General features: G+C 39.3%; 1 protein-coding gene across 2 annotated transcripts in view; it reads left to right on the plus strand.

The window, feature by feature from the left end:
• SPATS2 (spermatogenesis associated serine rich 2) overlaps positions 1–20,809 on the plus strand; it is a 143,806-nt gene that overhangs the window by 111,815 nt on the left and 11,182 nt on the right. For both annotated transcript variants that reach the window (XM_032348103.1, XM_032348105.1), the window contains 5 exons: positions 349–457; positions 2,044–2,093; positions 3,980–4,241; positions 6,710–6,886; positions 9,540–9,675. In XM_032348103.1, coding sequence (XP_032203994.1) covers positions 349–457; positions 2,044–2,093; positions 3,980–4,241; positions 6,710–6,886; positions 9,540–9,675 — 734 coding nt within the window. The remainder of the gene's footprint in view (positions 1–348; positions 458–2,043; positions 2,094–3,979; positions 4,242–6,709; positions 6,887–9,539; positions 9,676–20,809) is intronic.

The raw sequence follows: 20,809 nt of genomic DNA on the forward strand, positions 1-20,809 counted from the left end.
TAAGTTGTTACTTACATTCAGCTTTCTACCTTTCTCCATGGTAGGCTAAGATGAGGAAATATTGATGCTAAGTTAATACCTGGTATCCAATTAAACCACCCTTTCTTGAAATAAAATCTAGCACATATCTTCTATTTCTAGAAATGTTCTGCTTTTCTGAGTTTTGAGATTAACTTCTTATAGCTGTTATCACTCATCTATTAGTCATTTCCAGTGAGATGGTTGTATGTACTCTCACTGACATTAAAGAGCAATACATACCATTTTTTCCATTACTCTCTGTAATAGGCGTCAGTTGCCAACTGACGAACTGATGCTAGAATTAAATGATCCTGTTGTCTTTTCCAGATAAATGCAGTGCGTGCAATAGTTCCCAATAAGAGCAATAATGAAATCATCCTGGTTTTGCAGCACTTTGATAATTGTGTGGACAAAACAGTGCAAGCGTTCATGGAAGGTAATCCTTGTTCAGTTTTTAACTCAGTTTATATTTGTTCAAATAGAAGTTGCTTCAGACTTCTGTAACATTCATTCGGCAGTCTGGTGTTTCATAGGTGATACAGCAGACCCCACGATAACATGGCTCTTTTTTTTTTTGAAGATACCTCTTGAAGATACCTCTTTCAGCCCTAGAAGTAATTCATTCATAAGCTGTATGATATCTTAGAATAGGACACAAGCTAAGAAAGCTCATTTTACTCAAAATGTTTTCTGTTAATTTTAAGAACAAATTGTGTGGCTAGTGGTATAAGAGACTTGACTGGAACTGGGTTGAATACGAATTTAAGAAACTCGTAGTGACAAACCAGTGACTCAGCAGTCCAGCGACAGATGAAAAATTCAGGGATTCGACATTCTCTTCCAGGCTTCTAGACTGTTTAGTTTGGTTCCTGCAAGTGATTCAAATATAAGGGTTTCAGTTTTCTTATCTGAAGAGGTGCGTGTGTGTGTGTGTGTGTGTGTGTGTTTAAGATTTTATTTATTTATTTGACAGAGAGAGAGAGAGTATAAGTAGCAGGGGAGGGGCAGGGAGAGGGAGAAGCAGGCTCCTGACCAGCAGAGAGCCTGACACGGGGCTCAGTCCCAGCACCCTGGGATGTCGACCTGAGCCGAAGGCAGATGCTTAACCGACTGAGCCACCCAGGAGCCCCAGTTTCCTTATCGAACATACAGAAGAATGGTGTGTTTAGCTCAGCTTTCAGTTTACAGAGTTGACGAGTGTTTTATAAACTTTCTACATGACTTGTTTGAGAAAAACTTGGCCTGCAACTATTGCTTCATTGAACAGCAGCGCCAAGTTAGGTCTTCCCGTTTATATTCTTCTGGATTTTTCAGTGTATAAGAAACAGACCCAAATACAGTAAGGTTTTTCTTTATCATCATCTGTTTTCATTATATTGTTGGTATTTGGGTCTAGGGTGGTGTATAGCTCTGTCTAAAACAACATAGCCTTGGTGTGCCTGGGTGGCTCAGTCTTTAGGCATCTGCCTTCAGCTTGGGTCGTGGTCCCAGGGTCCTGGGATGGAGCCCCACCAGGCTTTCTGCTCAGTGGGAAGCCTGCTTCTCCCTCTCCCACTCCTCCTATTTGTGTTCCCTCTCTCACTGTGTCTCTTTCTGTCAAATAAATAAATAAAATCTTAATAAATAAAAGACAATAGTAAAACTAAAATAGAACAACATAGCCAAGGTGGTACATGATCTTCTAGAGGGGAGGGCATAGTATATTTGGGCTAAAACCAGTTATCTTTGTGTTTGGTCTACACTTTATAAATAAAAGTATCTTCAAAATGTTCAGGCTACGTTACTACCTTCTTAGAAGAACTTACTAAGGAAATTACGTGGAGAAGGGGGATCTAAATGAAGAGATATTACATAAGTATAATGTGATAGTCTTACTACATTAGCTCAGAGACTTGAACCTTAACCTTTCCCTATTAGGAACTTTGGAAATTGTCCAGCAGTTACAAAATGCAGGGACACTAATTCCTGGTTGACCAGGCATGTGGTAGGAGAGAAAAATCTGTTAATTGGTTTCTTTTACAGGTAGTGCCAGTGAAGTACTCAAAGAATGGACAGTAACAGGCAAGAAAAAGGTAAAAATGAATTAAATTTAAGACCTTAATATTGGCACTTGTATTATTAAAAAAATTTAGGCCCTGCAAAAATATTTGAAAGAAAAGATTTACATATGCAACTTCACTTCCTCTGGTTTAAAAAGTCTTCGGTGACACTGAAACACAGTTGTGTATGTAGAGTACCACACAGTCTCTTCCACATGATTTAAGGCTTGAACTCATGACCCTGAGATAGAGTCACATGCTCTGAAGACTGAGCCAGCCAGGCGTCCCTCTGTTCACTTTTCTTCAGTATTTTTTCTTTCTGTTCCTCAGACTCAACAATTTCCATTCTCCCATCTTCAGGTTCACCGATTTTTTTTTTCTTGTGTCTGCTGAAATCTGCCTTTGACTCTCTTTAGTGAATTTTAAGATTTCAGTTACTCTACTTTTCAGCTCCAGTATTTCTTCATTAATTTCTTTTAGGTTTCCTATCTCTTTATTGATTCTTCATTTTGTTCATACTTTGTTTTCTTGATTTTTCTCTACATCTTGTAGTTTTTTTTTAAGCAACTTTAAGAGAATTATTTCATTTTTCTTTTAAGTTTTTATTTAAATTCCAGTTAGTTAACATGCAGTGTAATATTATTTTCAGGTGTACAATATAGTGATGCAACACTCCATACAACACTCATGCTCATCACAAGGGCCCTCCTTCATCCACATCACCCATTTCACCCATCCCCTTCCCCCCCCCGCTGGTGACCAGCAGTTTGTTCTCTATAGTTAAGAGGAAGACAGTTATTTTAGTCTTTAAAGTATCTGCCAAGAGATCTTTTTCAGGGGGCAGTTTCTGTTGATTGTTTTTTGGTTTTGGTTTTGGTTTTTCCTTTAAATAGACCATACTTGTTTTTTGTGTGGTTTTTGTGCCTTGGGATTTTATTTTGAAAACTGGACCTTTGAATCTAACAGTGTGGTAACTTTGGAAATCAGATTCTCCCTCTTCTTCAGGGTTTGCTTATTTTTTGTTATTGTTAGTTTCCTGGGGCACTGCTCTTTCTATTCCCCTGGAAGTCACTCAGCCAAAGAGGGTGGGGCTTGGAACAATGGGAGGAGGTGCAACAGCAATGATGCCTGCCTCTTTGTCTGCACTTCTGTGATCAAAAGCAGCAATCAGTGATTAGAGCACAGATCCCCAGTATTTGGAGGACAGGGTTCTCTTTGTCTACCCTGGCTCCCATAATTTGTGCAAGCTGCTCCAAGAACAGGTGCACAGCTGCCTGTCCCCTAGGGGAACTGCTTCTATAGTAGGAGCCGACACTAACTGAAATTAACCACAATTTACTGTCCAGGTCTTCACCTGCAAATTGCAAGCCTTCAATAGACTCCAGAGTTCCAAAATAGTTATATCAGACAGATTCTACCGTATAATTGTTGTCTAACAAGACAGATCACTAGTGCTTCCTCCTCTGTCATCTTCCCAGAGTCCTCTCCAGTGCAGTTTTAATTTCTGTCTCTTATTAGACTGAGGTTCCACTTCATTACGTAAGTTTCTGTCCTATACCAGTTTTTTCTATTGGGTTATTGTTTTCTTTGGTTTTTGTTAGACCTCTGTGTACATTTAATGTTTTGTATATACATTGGACATGGACTTCACAGTTTTAAATTTATGTTTTGATTTTACTTATGGTAGGTTTTACCATACATAAATTTTTTATATTTATGTGTTTGAGTTCATCCAAGGCATTTTACATAGTTATTTTAGTCAGTAGCTCAAGATAGACAAAAATATGTTCAGTTTCTGGAAGAGCATATGAGAATTTGGTAACATTGGCTATCTTTGGTAACTAGAGTTACCACTCTGGATTGTTGGGGGGGGTGTCTTCTTTTTCTTTTCTTTTTTCCAAATCTTTAATAATCATTAGAACAAAAAGAAGAAAAGCAAACCCAAGCCTTCAGCAGAACCAAGTAACAGTATCCCAGATTCCAGTAAATCGGTTTCCATTCAAGAGGAACAGTCTGTGGCTTCTTCAGAGAAAGGTGGTATTAATGGTTACCATGTCAACGGTGCCATCAATGATACTGAGTCTGTGGACTCTCTCAGTGAGGGTATGGAGATACTTTCAATAGATGCCAGAGAATTGGAAGATCCTGAGTCTGCCACACCAGATATGCTGGATAGAACAGGTGAGTTTATTAACAGGTCTTTGAAAAGTTACATTCTGTTGAAAAATACAAGGGCTTCCTGGTTGAGAAAGCAGTCAAATTACATTCAATTTTAGCTTTTTACTTTTTAGTTTTTGTTGCCTTTTATATGAAAGAGTCACATTTTGTACAGCTGATTGTTGAACAACATGGGTGTGTGAGCTCACTTATATGTGGATTTTTTTTTTCAAAAAAATACAATACAGTACTGTAAATACATTTTCTCTTCCTAATGATTTTTCCTTTTTTAAAAAATTTTTAATTTTTTAAATTTCTTTTCAGTGTACCAGAATTCATTGTTTATGCACCACACCCAGTGCTCCATGCAGTATGTGCCCTAATTTTCTTAATAACATCTTCTTTTCTCTAGCTTACTTTATTTTAAGAATACAGGATATAATACATATAAAGCATAAAATATGTGTTTATCAACTGTTTATGTTATTGGTAAGGCTTCTGGTCAACAACAGTAGTCCATTAAGTTTTGAGAAAGTTGAAGTTTTAAAGATTTTCAACTGCAGGGAATGGTGGAGGTTAGTACCTCAATGCCCACATTGTTTAAGGGTCAACTGTAATTATCAAAGGCAAAGAAAAATGTTTTTATTCCATTGTCTCGTATTTTAATTTTAGTTTAAGTCAGTCTTTTTTTTTTTTTTTTAAGACTTCTGTTTATTTATTTGACAGACAGAGATCACAAGTAGGCAGAGAGAGAGAAAGGGAAGCAGGCTCCCTGCTGAGCAGAGAGCCCGATGCTGGGCTCGATCCTAGGACCCTGGGACCATGACCTGAGCCGAAGGCAGAGGCTCCAACCCACTGAGCCACCCATGCACCACCCCCCCGCCTTTTTTTTTTTTTTAAGATTTTATTCGTCCATCTGGAAGAGAGAGAAAGCATGAGAGGGGGAAGGGTCAGAGGGAGAAGCAGACTTCCTGCCCAGCAGGGGACCTGATGCTGGACTTGATCCTGGGATTCCAGGATCATGACCTGAGCCAAAGGCAGTCGCTTAACCAACTAAGCCACCACCCAGGTGCCCAGTTTAAGTCAGTCTTGTGGAAGACTTCCAATTTAATAATCCCTTAGTAATTAGAGATTACAAAAGGTGACCTTGATTTTTTTTAATTGTGTAGTTACTAAGAAAGCGATGAGTTGATGTCAGTGGTGTTATTCTAAGACAACACAGTGAGGAATATATAATAATAACTGTAATCCAATGGCTTTCATGAGAAGTAGACTGTCGACTTTTATAGCCCCACATTTGTTTTCTAGTAAAGATTTAAGATTAGTATTGTAAATTCACGTATCTTGCACATATTTTATTAACCATTTTGATGAATATTGGGAAGATATTGGGAATATCTTTTTTTATTTTTTTTTTAAAGATTTATTTATTTGAGAGAGAGAGGGAATGCACACTTAGAAGAGGGGCAGAGGGAGCGGGAAAGAGACAGCTAAGCAGACTCTGTGCTGCGCGTGGAGCCCAACATGGGGCTCAAGCTCCTCACCCTGATATCAGGCTCTGAGCCGAAACCTAGAGCCAGATGCTTAACTAACTGCGCCACCCAAGTGCCCAGGAAAATCTCTTTTAAAGTTGGTTTTTTAATTACTTGTTTGTTAATCCATTTCCCCTTGCTCTGTTGCTGCTAACCTTATTAATGTAATGACGATTTAAGAATTATCCTGTACTTCTTTGATGTTCTTTTATTGAGGAGTTTGCTCACGCACAGAGACTTAGAGAAAGATATAGCACCTATGTTGACGTCAAACAAAGCAAAAACAGTCAGTGGCTTCCTTTTTTTTTCCTGAGCTGGCTCTTCTCTTATTTCCTCTTTCTCCTATTCCTAAAACTTTTAAAATTCTTTGTTCCCTGGAACAGTGTAAAACTCTTTTTTCCTTAACATAACTTACAGAAGCTATCAGAAATTATTAGTGCTATTGGGCGCCTGGGTGGCTCAGTGGGTTAAGCCGCTGCCTTCGGCTCAGGTCATGATCTCAGGGTCCTGGGATCGAGTCCCGCATCGGGCTCTCTGCTCAGCAGGGAGCCTGCTTCCTCCTCTCTCTCTCTCTGCCTGCCTCTCTGCCTACTTGTGATTTCTCTCTGTCAAATAAATAAATAAATAATCTTTAAAAAAAAAAAAAAAGAAATTATTAGTGCTATTGACTCTCTGCACTTCCTTGTGCCCAGAGTTACCAAGATACAGGGAACAAGCTAGCTTATCTCGCAGTGGGTTAACACAGACTTGTCTTCATTCAGGACACAGCTTAGGGCTGAGCCAGACGCTCCAACTGCTTCTGCTCTTTGTTCTATTTTGTCAGTCGTTTTCGTTCACGGCCTTTAAGAGGCATAGTTCTGCCTGGAACATTTTTACCTTTCTTGTTTGTTTATACTTAAGACTGCTTGATTGATATACCCCTAAATTTTACTCTAAACTACTGGCCTCTTTCTTTGACAGGGTCCATGCTGGATAATGGCATCTCTGATTTTGAGCCCAAGTCTTTGACTATGCAGTCTACCCAGAATTCTCAAAATAGGAATGCTGCCAGAACTCTTTCACGACTAACCACAACACCTCAGTTTGCAAATCTGGGGATGGAAGATGTTCCGCTCTCCTCCACCAACAAAAAGCTAGGTAAATCAGAAGCCTACCTTTGAGAAAAAAACAAAACAAAAAAATCTAGTTTTGGCTAGTGAGGGCAGATCATCTCCTTCTTCCCACAGATAAGGTCTCAAAATGGTAGCAGGTAATACGTTTTCTGTTTTTTAGGCAGTAACTACCCCTGTCTAACTCTGTGTGCACAGTTGGAGTTTGATAGTATTTTAGATGTTGTGCAGTCTTGTTACAATGATGGGGATCCTTTTAGTGAATGAAAGTCAAACTCTACTGGTCAGGAATGACTTTTCTGGTAACATTAACTTGTTTATTTGCTTTACTGCAACATTTTTGTACTGTTTCCTTCTTTTTTATCTCCTGGTTGACTTAACAGTAAAAAGCTCTGCCATCTCTGATATGACATTTTAAAAATATATTTTCATTTCTCTTCACAACTTCACACTCTTGGTAATATCTGTCAGACTCAAGCTTTAAACAAGATCATTTTCTCTTAAGTAAGTACTCAGCATTGACTGGTGGTAGCTCTTTGCTTTTTTTTTTAACTGTAATAATCATTTAAATAATCAGGCAGTAATTAAACAGGTAGAGATGACAGCCTCTCTGAGTGTCACACATCCTAGCAAGGAAGGTGGTCTACTCCACAAAGAAACAGAAATGTAAAAGACACTTGTAACCTGTAGCTGTTCATTGAATTATTTATTCCACATGAGCTAAATTTAATTAGTGAAGCTTTCTTTTTGAATCTAGTATAACCTTCAGCTTGGTGCAGAAAAGCACATCAAAAAGTATTCAGTCAAACAAAAAAAAAAGGATGAGGCTTGAAAGCTTTTAAGTAGATTTGGAAAGAAATCAAGAGGAATTTAAATACAAAATGGAAAATCTGTATCTTGGCACATTAAAAACTTAGATCCATGATTCCACCTATCAATTATACATATAACTTTGACATTGGTGAATGTAGAAAGGTCAGTAGAACTCTTAGAAACTGGTTGGAATGTGTTGGGTAGGTAAATATATTTCATCTTTATCTACAAAGTCGGCTTATCTACATATAATGTTTCAAATTGTACTACACAGAGAGAATTTTATTAATTCTACAGTGTCTACATGGTGAATTATATTCTACTGAGTCCTGTCACTTAGTTTTGAAACTTTGGTACATATTCAAATACAATTTTTTTTTAGCGTTTTTTCTTACTTTGTTTGATTTCATTTTGGATAGTTTTTGAAGTTGCTATCTTCAAATCCATTAATTTTTTTTTTTTTTTAACAGTTTCTAATCTGCTGTTAGTTCCATCCAGTGTATTTTTCATCTCGGACATTGTCTTTTCTTCATCTCTAAAGGTTCAGTTGGGGTTTTTTAAAGTATCATCCGTGTCTCTCCTTAACATGTTTATGTTTTCCTCTATCTTCTTCACTGTATGGTATCTGATTACATTAGCTGTTTCGATGTCCATATTTACTTGATTCTACATCTGTGACATCTCTGCATATGCTTCTGTTCTTTGATTTTTCTCTTCGCTCTGGGTCATATTTGTCCCCCTCTTTGTATGCCTAGTAATTTTTTCTTGGATGCCAGACATGTGAATTTTTCTTTTTGATTGCTAGATATTTTTGTGTTTTATCTAAGTATTCTTTTTTTTTTTTTTAAGATTTTATTTATTTAAGAGAGAGAGCACAAGCAGGGGGAGGAGGCAAAGAGAGAAGGAGAAGCACGTTCCCCACTGAGCAGGGAGCCGGACTTCAGGCTCCATCGCAGGACCCTGGGATCATGACCTGAACCGACGTCAGACGTTTAGCAGGCAGAGCCAGCCAGGAGCCCTATTTAATTATTCTTATGATTTGTTTTGAGACTATTATTTGGTAACAGTCTGAGGCTTGCTTTTAAGCTTTGTTAGGTAGAACTAGAGTAGCCTTTAGAGATAATTTTTCCTCATTACAAAGGCAGTAGCCTTCCAAGTGCTCGACTGGTCCCCCATTCTGGTGGGTGTAAACAAGAACTATTTGTGGTCTGGGCAAGGTCTGGGGATTGTTCTACCTATTCCTTTCCGTTGGTTCTTTTTCCTGTCTCAGTAGTTTCCTCACACTGATGCATTCAGAATCCTCTGTAGATCTCTACAGTTTTCTCATCTTTGTGTACCTTTCTCCTCCCCAGTATTCTGCCCTTAGAAATTCTCCCCACCTTGGCCTCCCCAGTTCTCGACTCTCCCCCCTCAATTCAGGATTAGGATTTCTCCTCCTTGCGCTGCAGCCTGGAAACTCTTGTGGCAGTAAACTGGGGCAACCAGAGTCCTCACGTTTCTGTTTTCTCAGGGAAAAAGTACTTCCTAATGTCTGTTTTATGAGAACCAAGTTTCATATGTTTTTTACTGTGTGTATATGTTTAGTTGTTTAAGACAGGAGGATAAACCCAACTCCTATTACTCCATCTTGGCCAGGATACTGTTTTGGTCTTTTTTTTTTTTTTTTTGTTTTTGTTTTGGTCTTTGTTTTTTTGTTTTTTGTTTTTAATCTATGAAAACATCAATTTTTTGTCGAGGAGTGTGGCCCCCTTAGGGAATATTCTTAGTCCACCGACATTTGCTATGTTACATGCATGGGTGTCCATATTCATCTTTCAAGTTACCTGTGCTCCTTTTTTGTATTAATTCTTGGGGGTTTTTTCCCCAAGGTTCCAATATTGAAAAATCTGTGAAAGACCTCCAGCGCTGCACAGTATCTCTTGCACGGTATCGAGTTGTAGTTAAAGAAGAGATGGATGCTTCCATTAAGAAAATGAAACAAGCTTTTGCCGAGTTGCAGAGCTGGTAAGTTAAGTTGCCTTTGATCACAATGGCACAAAAAAGGTCACTTACAAAGATGCTCAGCCACTCGCCAGGTTCTTTAATTCCTGACTCTTAACTGTTCTAGATAGTAGGGAGGAACTTAGAAGTCCTATGGTATATTTAGCTTTCTGCTTCATTCAGCTCCTTTGGGTCACAGTGCGAGAATGGGTGATACAGAGAACTCATGTTCTAGGAATGGACCTGAGGTTGATAGTGTTCAGAAAGGGACAAATAGTTATAGAATAGATCATGTGTCCTAACTTTAGGGTCTGTCTCTTATTGCAGGAACCTGCAACAAATGGCATGATGTTTTTTCTTGTTTGTTTATTTGTTTTTTGGTTTTTGGTTTTTAAAGATTTTACTCATTTATCCGACAGAGAGATCACAAGTAGGCAGAGAGGCAGGCAGAGAGAGAGGGAAGCAGGCTCCTCACTGAGTAGAGAGCCCAATGCGGGGCTCAATCCCAGGACTCTGAGATCATAACCTGAGCTGAAGGCAGAGGCCTAACCCACTGAGCCACCCAGGCGCCCCAATGACATGATATTTTTGAACAAAGTTACAAAATAGAGAAGATCTGTTTTTGCTTTCCTTCCTCCTGTCATCCTTCCTAATGCAGCCTGTCCAAATTGTCTCTTCCGTGCCTTATTACTAGTCATTGACTTGTTTTAATTTTGTGCTTTTCAAGCTGTGTTCTAAAAAATAGTCATATCTTAAAATATATTAATATGCTTTTGTAGGGAAAATAGGGTTTGATAGCTAAAGAAATTTTAAAGTACATTTGACTCTGGACTTTTTTTTTTTTTTTTTAATTTTATTCATTTGACAGGCAGAGAGGTAAGCAGAAAGAGAGGAAGGGAAGCAGGGCCCCTGCTGAGCAGAAAGCCCGATGCAGGGCTCCATCCCAGTCCCCTGGGATCATGACCTGAGCCAAAGGCAGAGGCTTTAACCCAGGAGCCACCCAGGAGCCCCTTTCTTTCTTTCTTTCTTTCTTTTTTTTTTTTCTTTTTTAAGATTTTATTTATTTATTTGACAGACAGAGACCACAAGTAGGCAGAGAGGCAGGCGGGGGTGGGGGGCGGGAAGCAGGCTCCCCCGCTGAGAACCTGATGCGGGGCTTGATTCCAGGACCCTGAGATCATGACCTGAGCTGAAGGTAGAGGCTTAACCCACTGAGCCACGCAGGCGCCCCTGACTAATGGACTTCTTCAGTGCTTTTCCAATGCTGATGTGCACTGCAAATCTACAAGAGGAAGCTATATATCGTGCCGTTTCCCAAGTGTATTTGAGTATAGAATCTTTGAGGGGGAGAAGTGTATTCTAATGTTTTTGAACACTGAAGCTGTTTTAACTATCATATATTAAGGTGTTAACTAATACTGAAACCCTAACTCCTTCCCAGTATGTGTTTTATAAGGAACTTTTTTGAAAATAGAAAAGCCCTGGGATGCCTGCATGGCTCAGTGAGTTGAACCTATGCCTTTGGCTCAGATCGTGATCTCAGGGTCCTGGGATCAAGTCCCACGTCGGGCTCTCTGCTCAGCGGGGAGCCTGCTTCCTTCTCTCTCTGCCTACTTGTGATTTCTCTCTCTGTCAAATAGGTTAAGTGAAATCTTTTAAAAAAAAAGAAAGAGAGAAAATAGAAAAGCCCTGAGGACCAAATTCAGTAAAGCAGTGGAAAGACAAGCAGCTAGGTTGATGTTTGGGGTTTTAAGACTGTCTGCTCTGCTGCTTTGTAAAACCCACCTAGATCTGAAATGTGAGGAAGGGTTCGTGAGTACAGAGAACCTACCCCCCTCTTCCTCCCAACCCTCCATTTTTTCTTTTTCTGTGGTTGTAGTCAGCCATGTCTCTGTTCATAAACTTAGTTTCGTGCCACAGGAAACAAGAGATAGGTGGAGTGGAGCTAGCCTCAGTCCTCCTGTGGGATTGAAGAGGGGGTGAATTAATGAAGATACAGAGTAAAGCCTCCATAAAGTTGCTGACACCTACTTTTATCATATGAAAAATGTAGAATGGTCCACTAAATAAATCATCATAAAGTCCTTCAAGATAGATAATTCATCTGCTAGTCTACCCATCCTTTGTCCCGAATCCTGAGTTTTCCCTTTCAGGTTTTATAGCTAGAAACTTAATGCCATATCTTCTTTTTTTCTTTTTACGTATATGTTTATTTCAGCCAAATTACTTGTCTCAAGACTTAACATTCACATTTCCTCTTCCGTATAATTGTTAATGCCACTTTTCTATCCTAATATATTCTTCTATATCTACATACTTCTCTCAATCTAACCAGTTCTCTCAAACTTAAATTTAGCTCTAACTTCTTTTGGAAATATTTCTAGGTAATTGGTTTCTACTCTTTCTGATCCTTCTGGGAGGAAGCATCATGCCCTTTGCCCTGGATTATTATCATATCGGATTTTATTGACTCATTTTGAAATGAATAAAGAACTAAGAGTAGGTCATCACAACTTTGCTTTGATAAGCCTCTGGTCTCCATGATTGTTAGCTTACTGATTGCTTAGCCACAGGATCTGATTCTATTCAGGAACAGCCTGAACCAGGAAACACAGTTCCGGGAGAGAGATTTGTGAGTTCCTGTTGACTTGGAACCCAGCCAGGGGGAGCCTCCTTCAATAAATGACAAATGAAATGGTTTCCTGCCTGGGAACTGTGTATTTAGGATTGATTAGCAGACGTGGCAACCAGGTCAGTTTAACTTGAGGAAAGAAATTTATCTGCCCTTTCCTGCTGGTGCCCTTCTCTCTGGCTGATTGGGTTTTATAGTACTACCTTATTTCAGTGCCCCTTGTAGTTACGACTTCAAGACATAATTGGCAGGTGAGCTAACTCCATTTGGCACCAAACCAGAGCTTGGAGTTAATGTCACTTAGGAAGAGTCATTTTTTTGTGTGTTGGTTATAGTATAAAAGAAAAGCAAAGTATTTTAGCAAATTTGCAACAGTAAGATTACATTACCCCTGAAGAGACACTGAGGGAATTATATAGATAACTGCTTTCATTTGGGGGCCAAATGAAAGCTGACACATACCTGTAGGAAGGTAAAGTCAGAGGCTTTCCAGTATGTAAAACTTAAAATCATCTCTAGACCCAAGTTTACTTTTCTTGTTCATTCATAAAATATGTCTGACTTACATTGTTGGAGTTGATAGTTGACTTAAGTTTAAGGCTATTTAGGAACAGGATATGGAATGGAACATGAAGCTAAAGTAGATAAATTCTTTTGGACAGTTGTCATGTAATGTGTAGGTGAAAATGCCAACAGGAGACACAATCAACTGTCTTTTAAATGAAAACTTCTATTTTATTAAAAATCAAAACATACTCAAATAAAATGCATAAGAAATTTAAAATTTTATAACTCATCAAGTCATTGTAAGTTTTTGCTTAAGATGGAGACTTTTCCTATCTGATTCCTCATTCATCTTAGAAAAATTACTTGCTTTTATTTGAACTTCCTTTCTCCTCTCATATTAACCTTCCAGTAGTCTTACCTAAGGCTTTTAGATGCTTAAATCTAAAGTCCATTTAAGATGGTGGAAACTTAGGTATCATTTTATGAACCAAAGCATTTTCAAAAATGTCTAAAAAGCATAGAAATAAAGGAATGGGCTAATGTAATAATGTGTTACCAAAAAGATGTCCATACCACTCCATAAGTTTAAATTGTTCTTCAGTTTTTGCATGTTTAGTACATTGGTACCTTATTTCTATGAGTACTTGGCCTGCATGGTTTTCGATGTTCTTTAATTTAAAATTTTAACTCTTTAACCATCTGTGAAAATAACTAGTCACATATGAAAATTATAGTTTACCAAACATATTCAGTCATATATGATTTATTTATCTGGATTTCTATCCTGCAAAGTAGAAATTTTAAATTCAACCTGCTGTTTATAAGGGATTTGAATCTTAGGTTAAGCAGTTTGTCTAACTTGACATCATAAGTTGCAGACTCAGTGTTCGGATCTCTGGATTCTGACTTCCAGTAACCTGTGATTATCATCCCATCTACCACTGATAGTCCACTTCTCACTAAAGCTTGGGAAGAATGCTAGAGACTTGATACTTATCACATATATTATTTCCTTCTCAGCTTTTTTTTTTTTTAAGATTTTATTTATTTGTTTGATAGACAGAGATCGCAAGTGGGCAGAGAGGCAGGCAGAGACAGAGGAGGAAGCAGGCTCGCCACTGAGCAGAGAGCCCGATGCGGGGCTTGATCCCAGGACCCTGGGATCATGACCTGAGCTGAAGGCAGATGCTTAACTGATTGAGCCACCCAGGCGCCCTCAGATAGGATTTACACTGGCAGAAAGGATGGGACTAGAACACTGCATTTAGGAAGCCTGATCTAAGCAGAGGCACAGAAGGGACATGTAGGGACTCTCTATCGTGTAGCTACAGCTCAGGGGGCAGTAGTTGAAAGTAATAAGGGATGAATTCAGAGACCAAGGTAAAATGAGAGCATTTGATGAAGGAATCTGAATTTTGTGTTTCTTTTTTTTCTTTAAGCTTCCATGATTCCTTTTTTTTTTTTTAAGATCTTACTTATTTTTTTGACGGATAGAGATCAGAAGTAGGCAGAGAGGCAGGCAGAGGGAGAGGGGGAAGCAGGTTCCCTGCTGAACAAAGAGCCCAATGCGGGGCTTGACCCCAGGACCTTGAGATCATGACCTGAGTCAAAGGCAGAGGCTTAACCCACTGAGCCACCCAGGCGCCCCTTCCATGATTCTTTCTTAGTTTACTGTATATCCCATCATTATAACAGTTTTTAAAAATAGAAGTAAAAGTCCTATAACTCTACCAACTTAAGACATAATTAATTTATTTTCTGTGTTCCCTTGTGTTGCCCATCTACACGCATACATAATCTTAATAATTGTAATCATGTGAGCATAATTTTGTAACATACTTTTCACTTAAAGTTATCTTTGATTCACATCTCTATAACTGCCTACACTGTGCTAGTGTATACGTGTGTTCATTTAAGAATTTCGAACAATGGATCTGGAAAGAATAGGGATCTACCAAAGTTAATATGAAAGCATTTTGCTAAGGGAGATATTCTGCTGAAACCGAGGAATCAAGATGAGTACAGAAATTAGAATAATAATTGCTGCTGCCATTTATTGAGCCGTTATTGTATGTCAGAAGCTTTTATGCATATATCTCTAATCTGTATAATATCACTTGGAGTATATTATGCACATTTTATAGATGAGAAAGGATGGGCACAGAAAAATATAATCTGCCCGAAGTCATACTTGGTATTAAGTGACACTTTTCTACTATACCCTGCTTCCTTATTCTGTGTCTCACCAGGTTTCTCTGTTTGCTTTTATTTTTCAGCCTTTGCTGTCCTAGGCTATACCTGTCTCCCTTTAGACATTGCTATCATAATTTGAGAGAGAGGATTTAAAAAAAAAAATGACAACCATACTGTTTCACATGAGGATTTAGTCAGCTACTAGCTAGATGGCTTAACACCCTAACCATTCTTCCTTACCAACCAGAAACATGAACAGTAAACTAGTAGTCACTAATCTAGTTTGCTACTGGTTCTTTTTTCCTAAATATATTGTAGAGTATCATCGAGTTACATGGTCTGTACTTACTACTTTAGAATTGAGATACTTTTTACCACTGGAAAGGAGCAGGAAGAAAAATTACCCATTGAGATCCTGTTACAGACAAACAGCTTATATTCACATCCTGACTTCTTTTTTTTTTTTTAAGATTTTATTTATTTATTTGACAGAAATCACAAGTAGGCCGAGAGAGAGGAGGAAGCAGACTCCCTGCTGAGCAGAGAGCCAGATGTAGGGCTCCATCCCAGGACCCTGAGATCTTGACCTGAGCCAAAGGCAGAGGCTTTAACCCACTGAGCCACCCAGGCACCCCATATCCTGACTTCTTAAAAGCCACTTCAGACTGTTGAAATATGAAATCTCATGTCTACTTGCTTTGTAAAGGACTCCTGCCAAAGAGGAACCCACCAAATTTGATTTAGTAAGCTAGTTCTTTCAATTAATTTTAACCTCTTTCATTCAACCCAGTGGGATGACCTGGCTACCTAACTGGGGCTTTTTGTTTCGTTCTGAGCTCACATGTGGTGCTTGGGAATATGGGGCTCTCCAAAACCTATGAAACATAATTAATTTTCTGCTAATAAAAACTCTCTTGATTGTTTTTATGAGAAGGAAGTGTCTTTGGAGAAATAAAGATGTTTGCTTTGACTTTGCTTAGGTTTCTGCTTTGATTGGCTGGTGGAGTGAGAATAAACAAGTTCTAGGTTTTCAGCAAATGTAATCAAGTACAAATATTTTCTAACATTACTGAGTGGTTTAGAGTATTGTTCCTTAAAATTATTAGCTATGGAATTGCCAGAGATGTGTTTCGTTATAACATTGTTTTCTAACGTAACAACCGTAAGCAAATGATATTTAACAACTTTTTGGTACCAAGGAATATCAAAGGCAGTAGCTAGAATCAGTAATCTACATGTTAGATATATTAACCAAAGGGCTTGCTTCAGATGATGGGCGTACAATATATGTGAGAGGTATGAATGGCAATACTACAGGAAAAACTATTCTGAGCAACTAAAGAAATTACATAAAAGCTTTAGAATCTTTAGAACAAATTGAGCAAATGGGAAGATAGTGAAAGTCTTGCTAAGGAGGGAAGGAGATACAGAACTTGAGACATTCACCAGTCTTTTCCCTTAGTGACAGTGACAAGTCATCTAAAACCATTTTTCGTGATTGAAGAAAAGACATGGAAGCTCTCTACACTGTTAGGAGGCTCAGGCTTAATAAGACCTACTGTCTTTCTAAACAAAGTTCCAGCCGTATTCAGCTGAGTTTTGTTAGCAGTTTCAGAATCGAGTGTATCTGATGCTTATTTTGGGGTGTTAACATTCAAGAGAACCTTGAGAGAACAGTTGCAAACTCAGTGCCCTCCTGTATTGGCGGGAGCAAGGTAACAAAGTCTGGCCTTCTGGATGAGCCTTTCAGCAGTCTCTGAGAGGACTCATCGCTTGCAATAAGGCCTCTAAACTGTTCCCTCAAACCACAGGGACTTTTGAATCTCTTGGCCACAGAGCTATGCAGGGACTACCGTTTAGCTTAAGAACAGATGAAAAGCTTGAGGTTAAGTTTTCACATTGTTAGGAAGCTGTATTACAATTAACTATAGTTAATTGTAAAAAAAAAAAAAAAAGCCTCTGCCATTTATCTTTATGCTTAACATACTTTCCACTTTTGAGCTCTTCCCACCTTCTCTGTTTGGTGATACACATATTTCTCCAACATTTTTTTTTTTTTTAAGATTTTATTTGGGGCACCTGGGTGGCTCAGTGGGTTAAGCCTCTGCCTTTGGCTCAGGTTATGATCCCAGGGTCCTGGGATCGAGTCCCGCATTGGGCTCTCTCTGTTCAGCAGGGAGCCTGCTTCCTCCTCTCTCTCTGCCTGCATCTCTGCCTACTTGTGATTTCTCTCTGTCAAATAAATAAATAAAAATCTTAAAAAAAAAGAAAAAGATTTTATTTATTTATTTGAAAGAGAGTGCAAGTGAGAAAGCACAAGCAGGGGGAGCCACAGAGGTAGAGAGAGAAGCAGGCTTCCCATAGAGCAGGTTGTCTACAGGGGCTCAATTCCAGGACCCTGGGATCATGACCTGAGTCGAAGGCAGCTGCCTACCCAACTGAGCCACCCAGGCACCCCCTCCCCAACTTTTTATTATGAAAACTTTCAAAGATACAAAAAAGATAAAAGGATAGTACTGCGTGTGTGTGTGTGTGTGTGTGTGTGTGTGTGTGTGTGTGTGTTGTGTTTTGGTGGAAACTCCTGGAAGTTGCAGGCATCATGACATGTCACCTCTAAATGCTTTAGCATAGGTGACCTAAACACGTGGTCATTCTACAGTACAGTACTGCAGTACATCATGTGATGTACTTTTAACAAGAAAGGTGTTATTATGTTGTCTTGTATCCATCTCAGTCTGTGGTGATGCTATCAGCTGGGAGCTCCTGGGGGGGTGCACTCACCTGGGTCCCACATTACTTGTGATGAGCCTGTATTTGAGCTCATACTGTGACTGGATCAGCCCTGGTGGTTATGATCGCAAGACACGCCTCAGCAACAGCCATCAGGGAACTTTGAAAAAACCCAAGGTTTATCACTTACATGCCCTAGAGGGTACACAACACGCCCCAGGCCACAACAAGGGGTGCTTCAGCAGGGCACAGGTTGGGGTTAACAGTAGGCTGCCTAAGGTTTTGTGGGTTCACTCTTGGTGAACTGAAAACGTAAGAGCAAGAATTAAAGGGTGGGAAGGGAAAAGTAGGGTCCCTCGGGGCTTTCTAAAAGAGAGACTTCCTGTGTGGGGCAGCCTGGATGTTGTATGTAGCTGGCAGTCTTGTTTATTTGAGATGTCTTTGCAATGGAGTCTCAAAAGCTTAAGTTCAGGCACTTACGTTACAATCAGAAAAGCTAACTGTTGGGCATTTATATTTTCACATTTGTTCATTTTTATATCTTAAAGACTAGTGGAAAATGTAAGGAAACTTGGAATTTGTATCAGGCTTTTTTCTGAGACAGGGTCCCAGCAGCTTCAATGAATGAATAGATTCCTCTGTCTGATTCTCGGCTGCCATCGCAGGACCTCTCAGTACATGTGATCAGTAGATGGCGAGACACTACAAACGACAAACAAGGAATAGCAGTGCCCACTGCTTTTCAGTGAGGGGGGCTTCTGGCATGAAAAAGTTAAACTTTTTTTTTTAATGATGAGTTTGGATGGCTGTCCATGCAACTGCCTCTGAATTTCTTACAATCATCAGTGAGTCAGTTGGAAAACAGAGTTTATTTAAATGGATACTCGTCATTCCTGCAAGGGAAAAAAAGAAAGCCCACACAATGTACTTCCTAGCTCCTACTACCACAGAAATTCTGACTGTTACGGTGCAGAACTTTTTTCCTGCTAAACGCATCACATGATATTCTGCTTTTTCATAATAACGATTGTAAGCTGCAAAAAGCTTACTTGTTTGCTGAAGTCTTTTAATAAATATTTTACAAGCTTTGCCAGAGACAGATTTGTCATCTGGTGGACACAGTGTCTGCATCTTAAGGTGATTCAGCAACAGAAAAGAGGTGGTATCAAAACTGAGGCCTGGCAGCTTCTGTCCGTGGTGCTTTTGTTTTGCTTTTAGGTATTCCCAATGCTGCTAGGGCTCTTGGAGCAAGACACCGCCAAGGTGTGGGAAATGCTTTCTTAGCAGAGTACTGCTGCCCTACAATGGTTGCATCTACTCTCCAGTCTGGGGCTTTTGGATTAATATGCCAACCAAACTTATTTCATTACAAGTCTGTTTATTAACATCACATGTAATGGTGATCAGACCTACATTCTCTGGCACTTCACTATAAAGGATTTTGCTCCTTGAGGGATGGCGGCACCTTGTCCTTTTTTGGATTCCTCACACTGTAGTCTCTGTATTAACTACTTTGTGCTAATGTCACTACATACTGAACTAAATTGAATCAGTATTCATATATATGTATACGTTTATATGTGTATGTGTTTATGTATGTATGTGATTAGTTTCACAATCAGAAGAGTACGACTTTTATTAACCCTATAGATACAGTCCTATTCAAAAGGGGAAATCAGGGGCACCTGGGTGGCTCAGTGGGTTAAAGCCTCTGCCTTTGGTTCAGGTCACATCCCAAGCCCCAAATATTGGGGCGCTCTGCTCAGCAAGGAGCCTGCCTCCTCCTCTCTCTCTCTCTGCCTGCCTCTCTGCCTACTTGTGATCTCTGTCTGTCAAATAAATAAATAAATAAATATTTTTTTAAAACCACCAAAAGGGGAAATCAGTATGAATAGCAAATTTAAAGAGACTTGGAAAATTTCATGTCTACATAGATATTAAAATTTTAGATTTTATTTTCACCACTGATAAACCAATATGGTAAGAGAAATTACTTGGTATCAGGAGGTTGAAGACTAGGGCAGACTTGTTGCCTCTCTGTACGTTGAAGGTGGTTGGCTCTTTTATAAGGACACAGGAAGCTTTATGTGCCTGCAGACCATTTATATTTGCAATGGAGAAGATACAGATTACCCATTTAATATTCTTTTTCTGTAAAAAGCCTACCAGAAACCTTTAATTTCCTCTCTTCTGGATTACTCTTAAATGTTTACCTGATGCCAGCAAAATATATATATGATCTTTTTTTTTTTTAAGATTGTATTTATTTATTTGACAGAGATCACAGGTAGGCAGAGAGGCAGGCAGAGAGAGAAGAGGAAGCAGGCTCCCTGTTGAGCAGAGAGCCTGATGCGGGGCTCGATCCCAGGACCCTGAGATCATGACCCGAGCCGAAGTCAGAGGCTTAACCCACTGAGCCAGCCAGGCGCCCCTATATATGATCTTTTAATTACTTTGTCTTCTGACGACTAAAGCGCCAGAAACAAAACAACTGAGCAGAGGGAAAAAATAGAGCAAGAAAGAGGCAAACCAAAAAACAAACTGTTAACTGTTAGAGGACAAACTGATGGTTACCAGAGGGGAGGTGGGGGGAGGAGGGAGCTCAGTGGGTGATGGGGATGAAGGAGAGTATTGTGGTGAGCGCAGGCCGATGTATGGAAGTGTTGAATCACTATATTGTACACATGCAATTAATATTACACTGTATGGGGGCGCCTGGGTGGCTCAGTGGGTTAAAGCCTCTGCCTTTGGCTCAGGTCATGATCTCAGGGTCCTGGGATCCAGCCCCACATTGGGCTCTCTGCTCAACAGGGAGCCTGCTTCCCCCTCCCCGTCTGCCTGCCTCTCTATCTCTCTACCTGCCTGCGAACTCTCTCTGTCAAATAAATAAATAAAATTAAAAAAAGAAAAAAATTGAGTTAAAAAAAAATATTGCACTATATGTTAACTCACTGGAATTAAAATAAAAACTTAAAAAAAAAAAAAAAAAAAAGACGAAAGTGCCAGTGACTTGATGGTGGTAAAATGTTGGAATATGCAGATCCTTATTGTGAATAAATTTACTATGCCCTCTAAGGGGTATTTCCTTGTAAAATG

The sequence above is a fragment of the Mustela erminea genome, chromosome 6 (assembly GCF_009829155.1).
Source record: "Mustela erminea isolate mMusErm1 chromosome 6, mMusErm1.Pri, whole genome shotgun sequence".
Classification (NCBI taxonomy): Eukaryota; Metazoa; Chordata; class Mammalia; order Carnivora; family Mustelidae; genus Mustela; species Mustela erminea.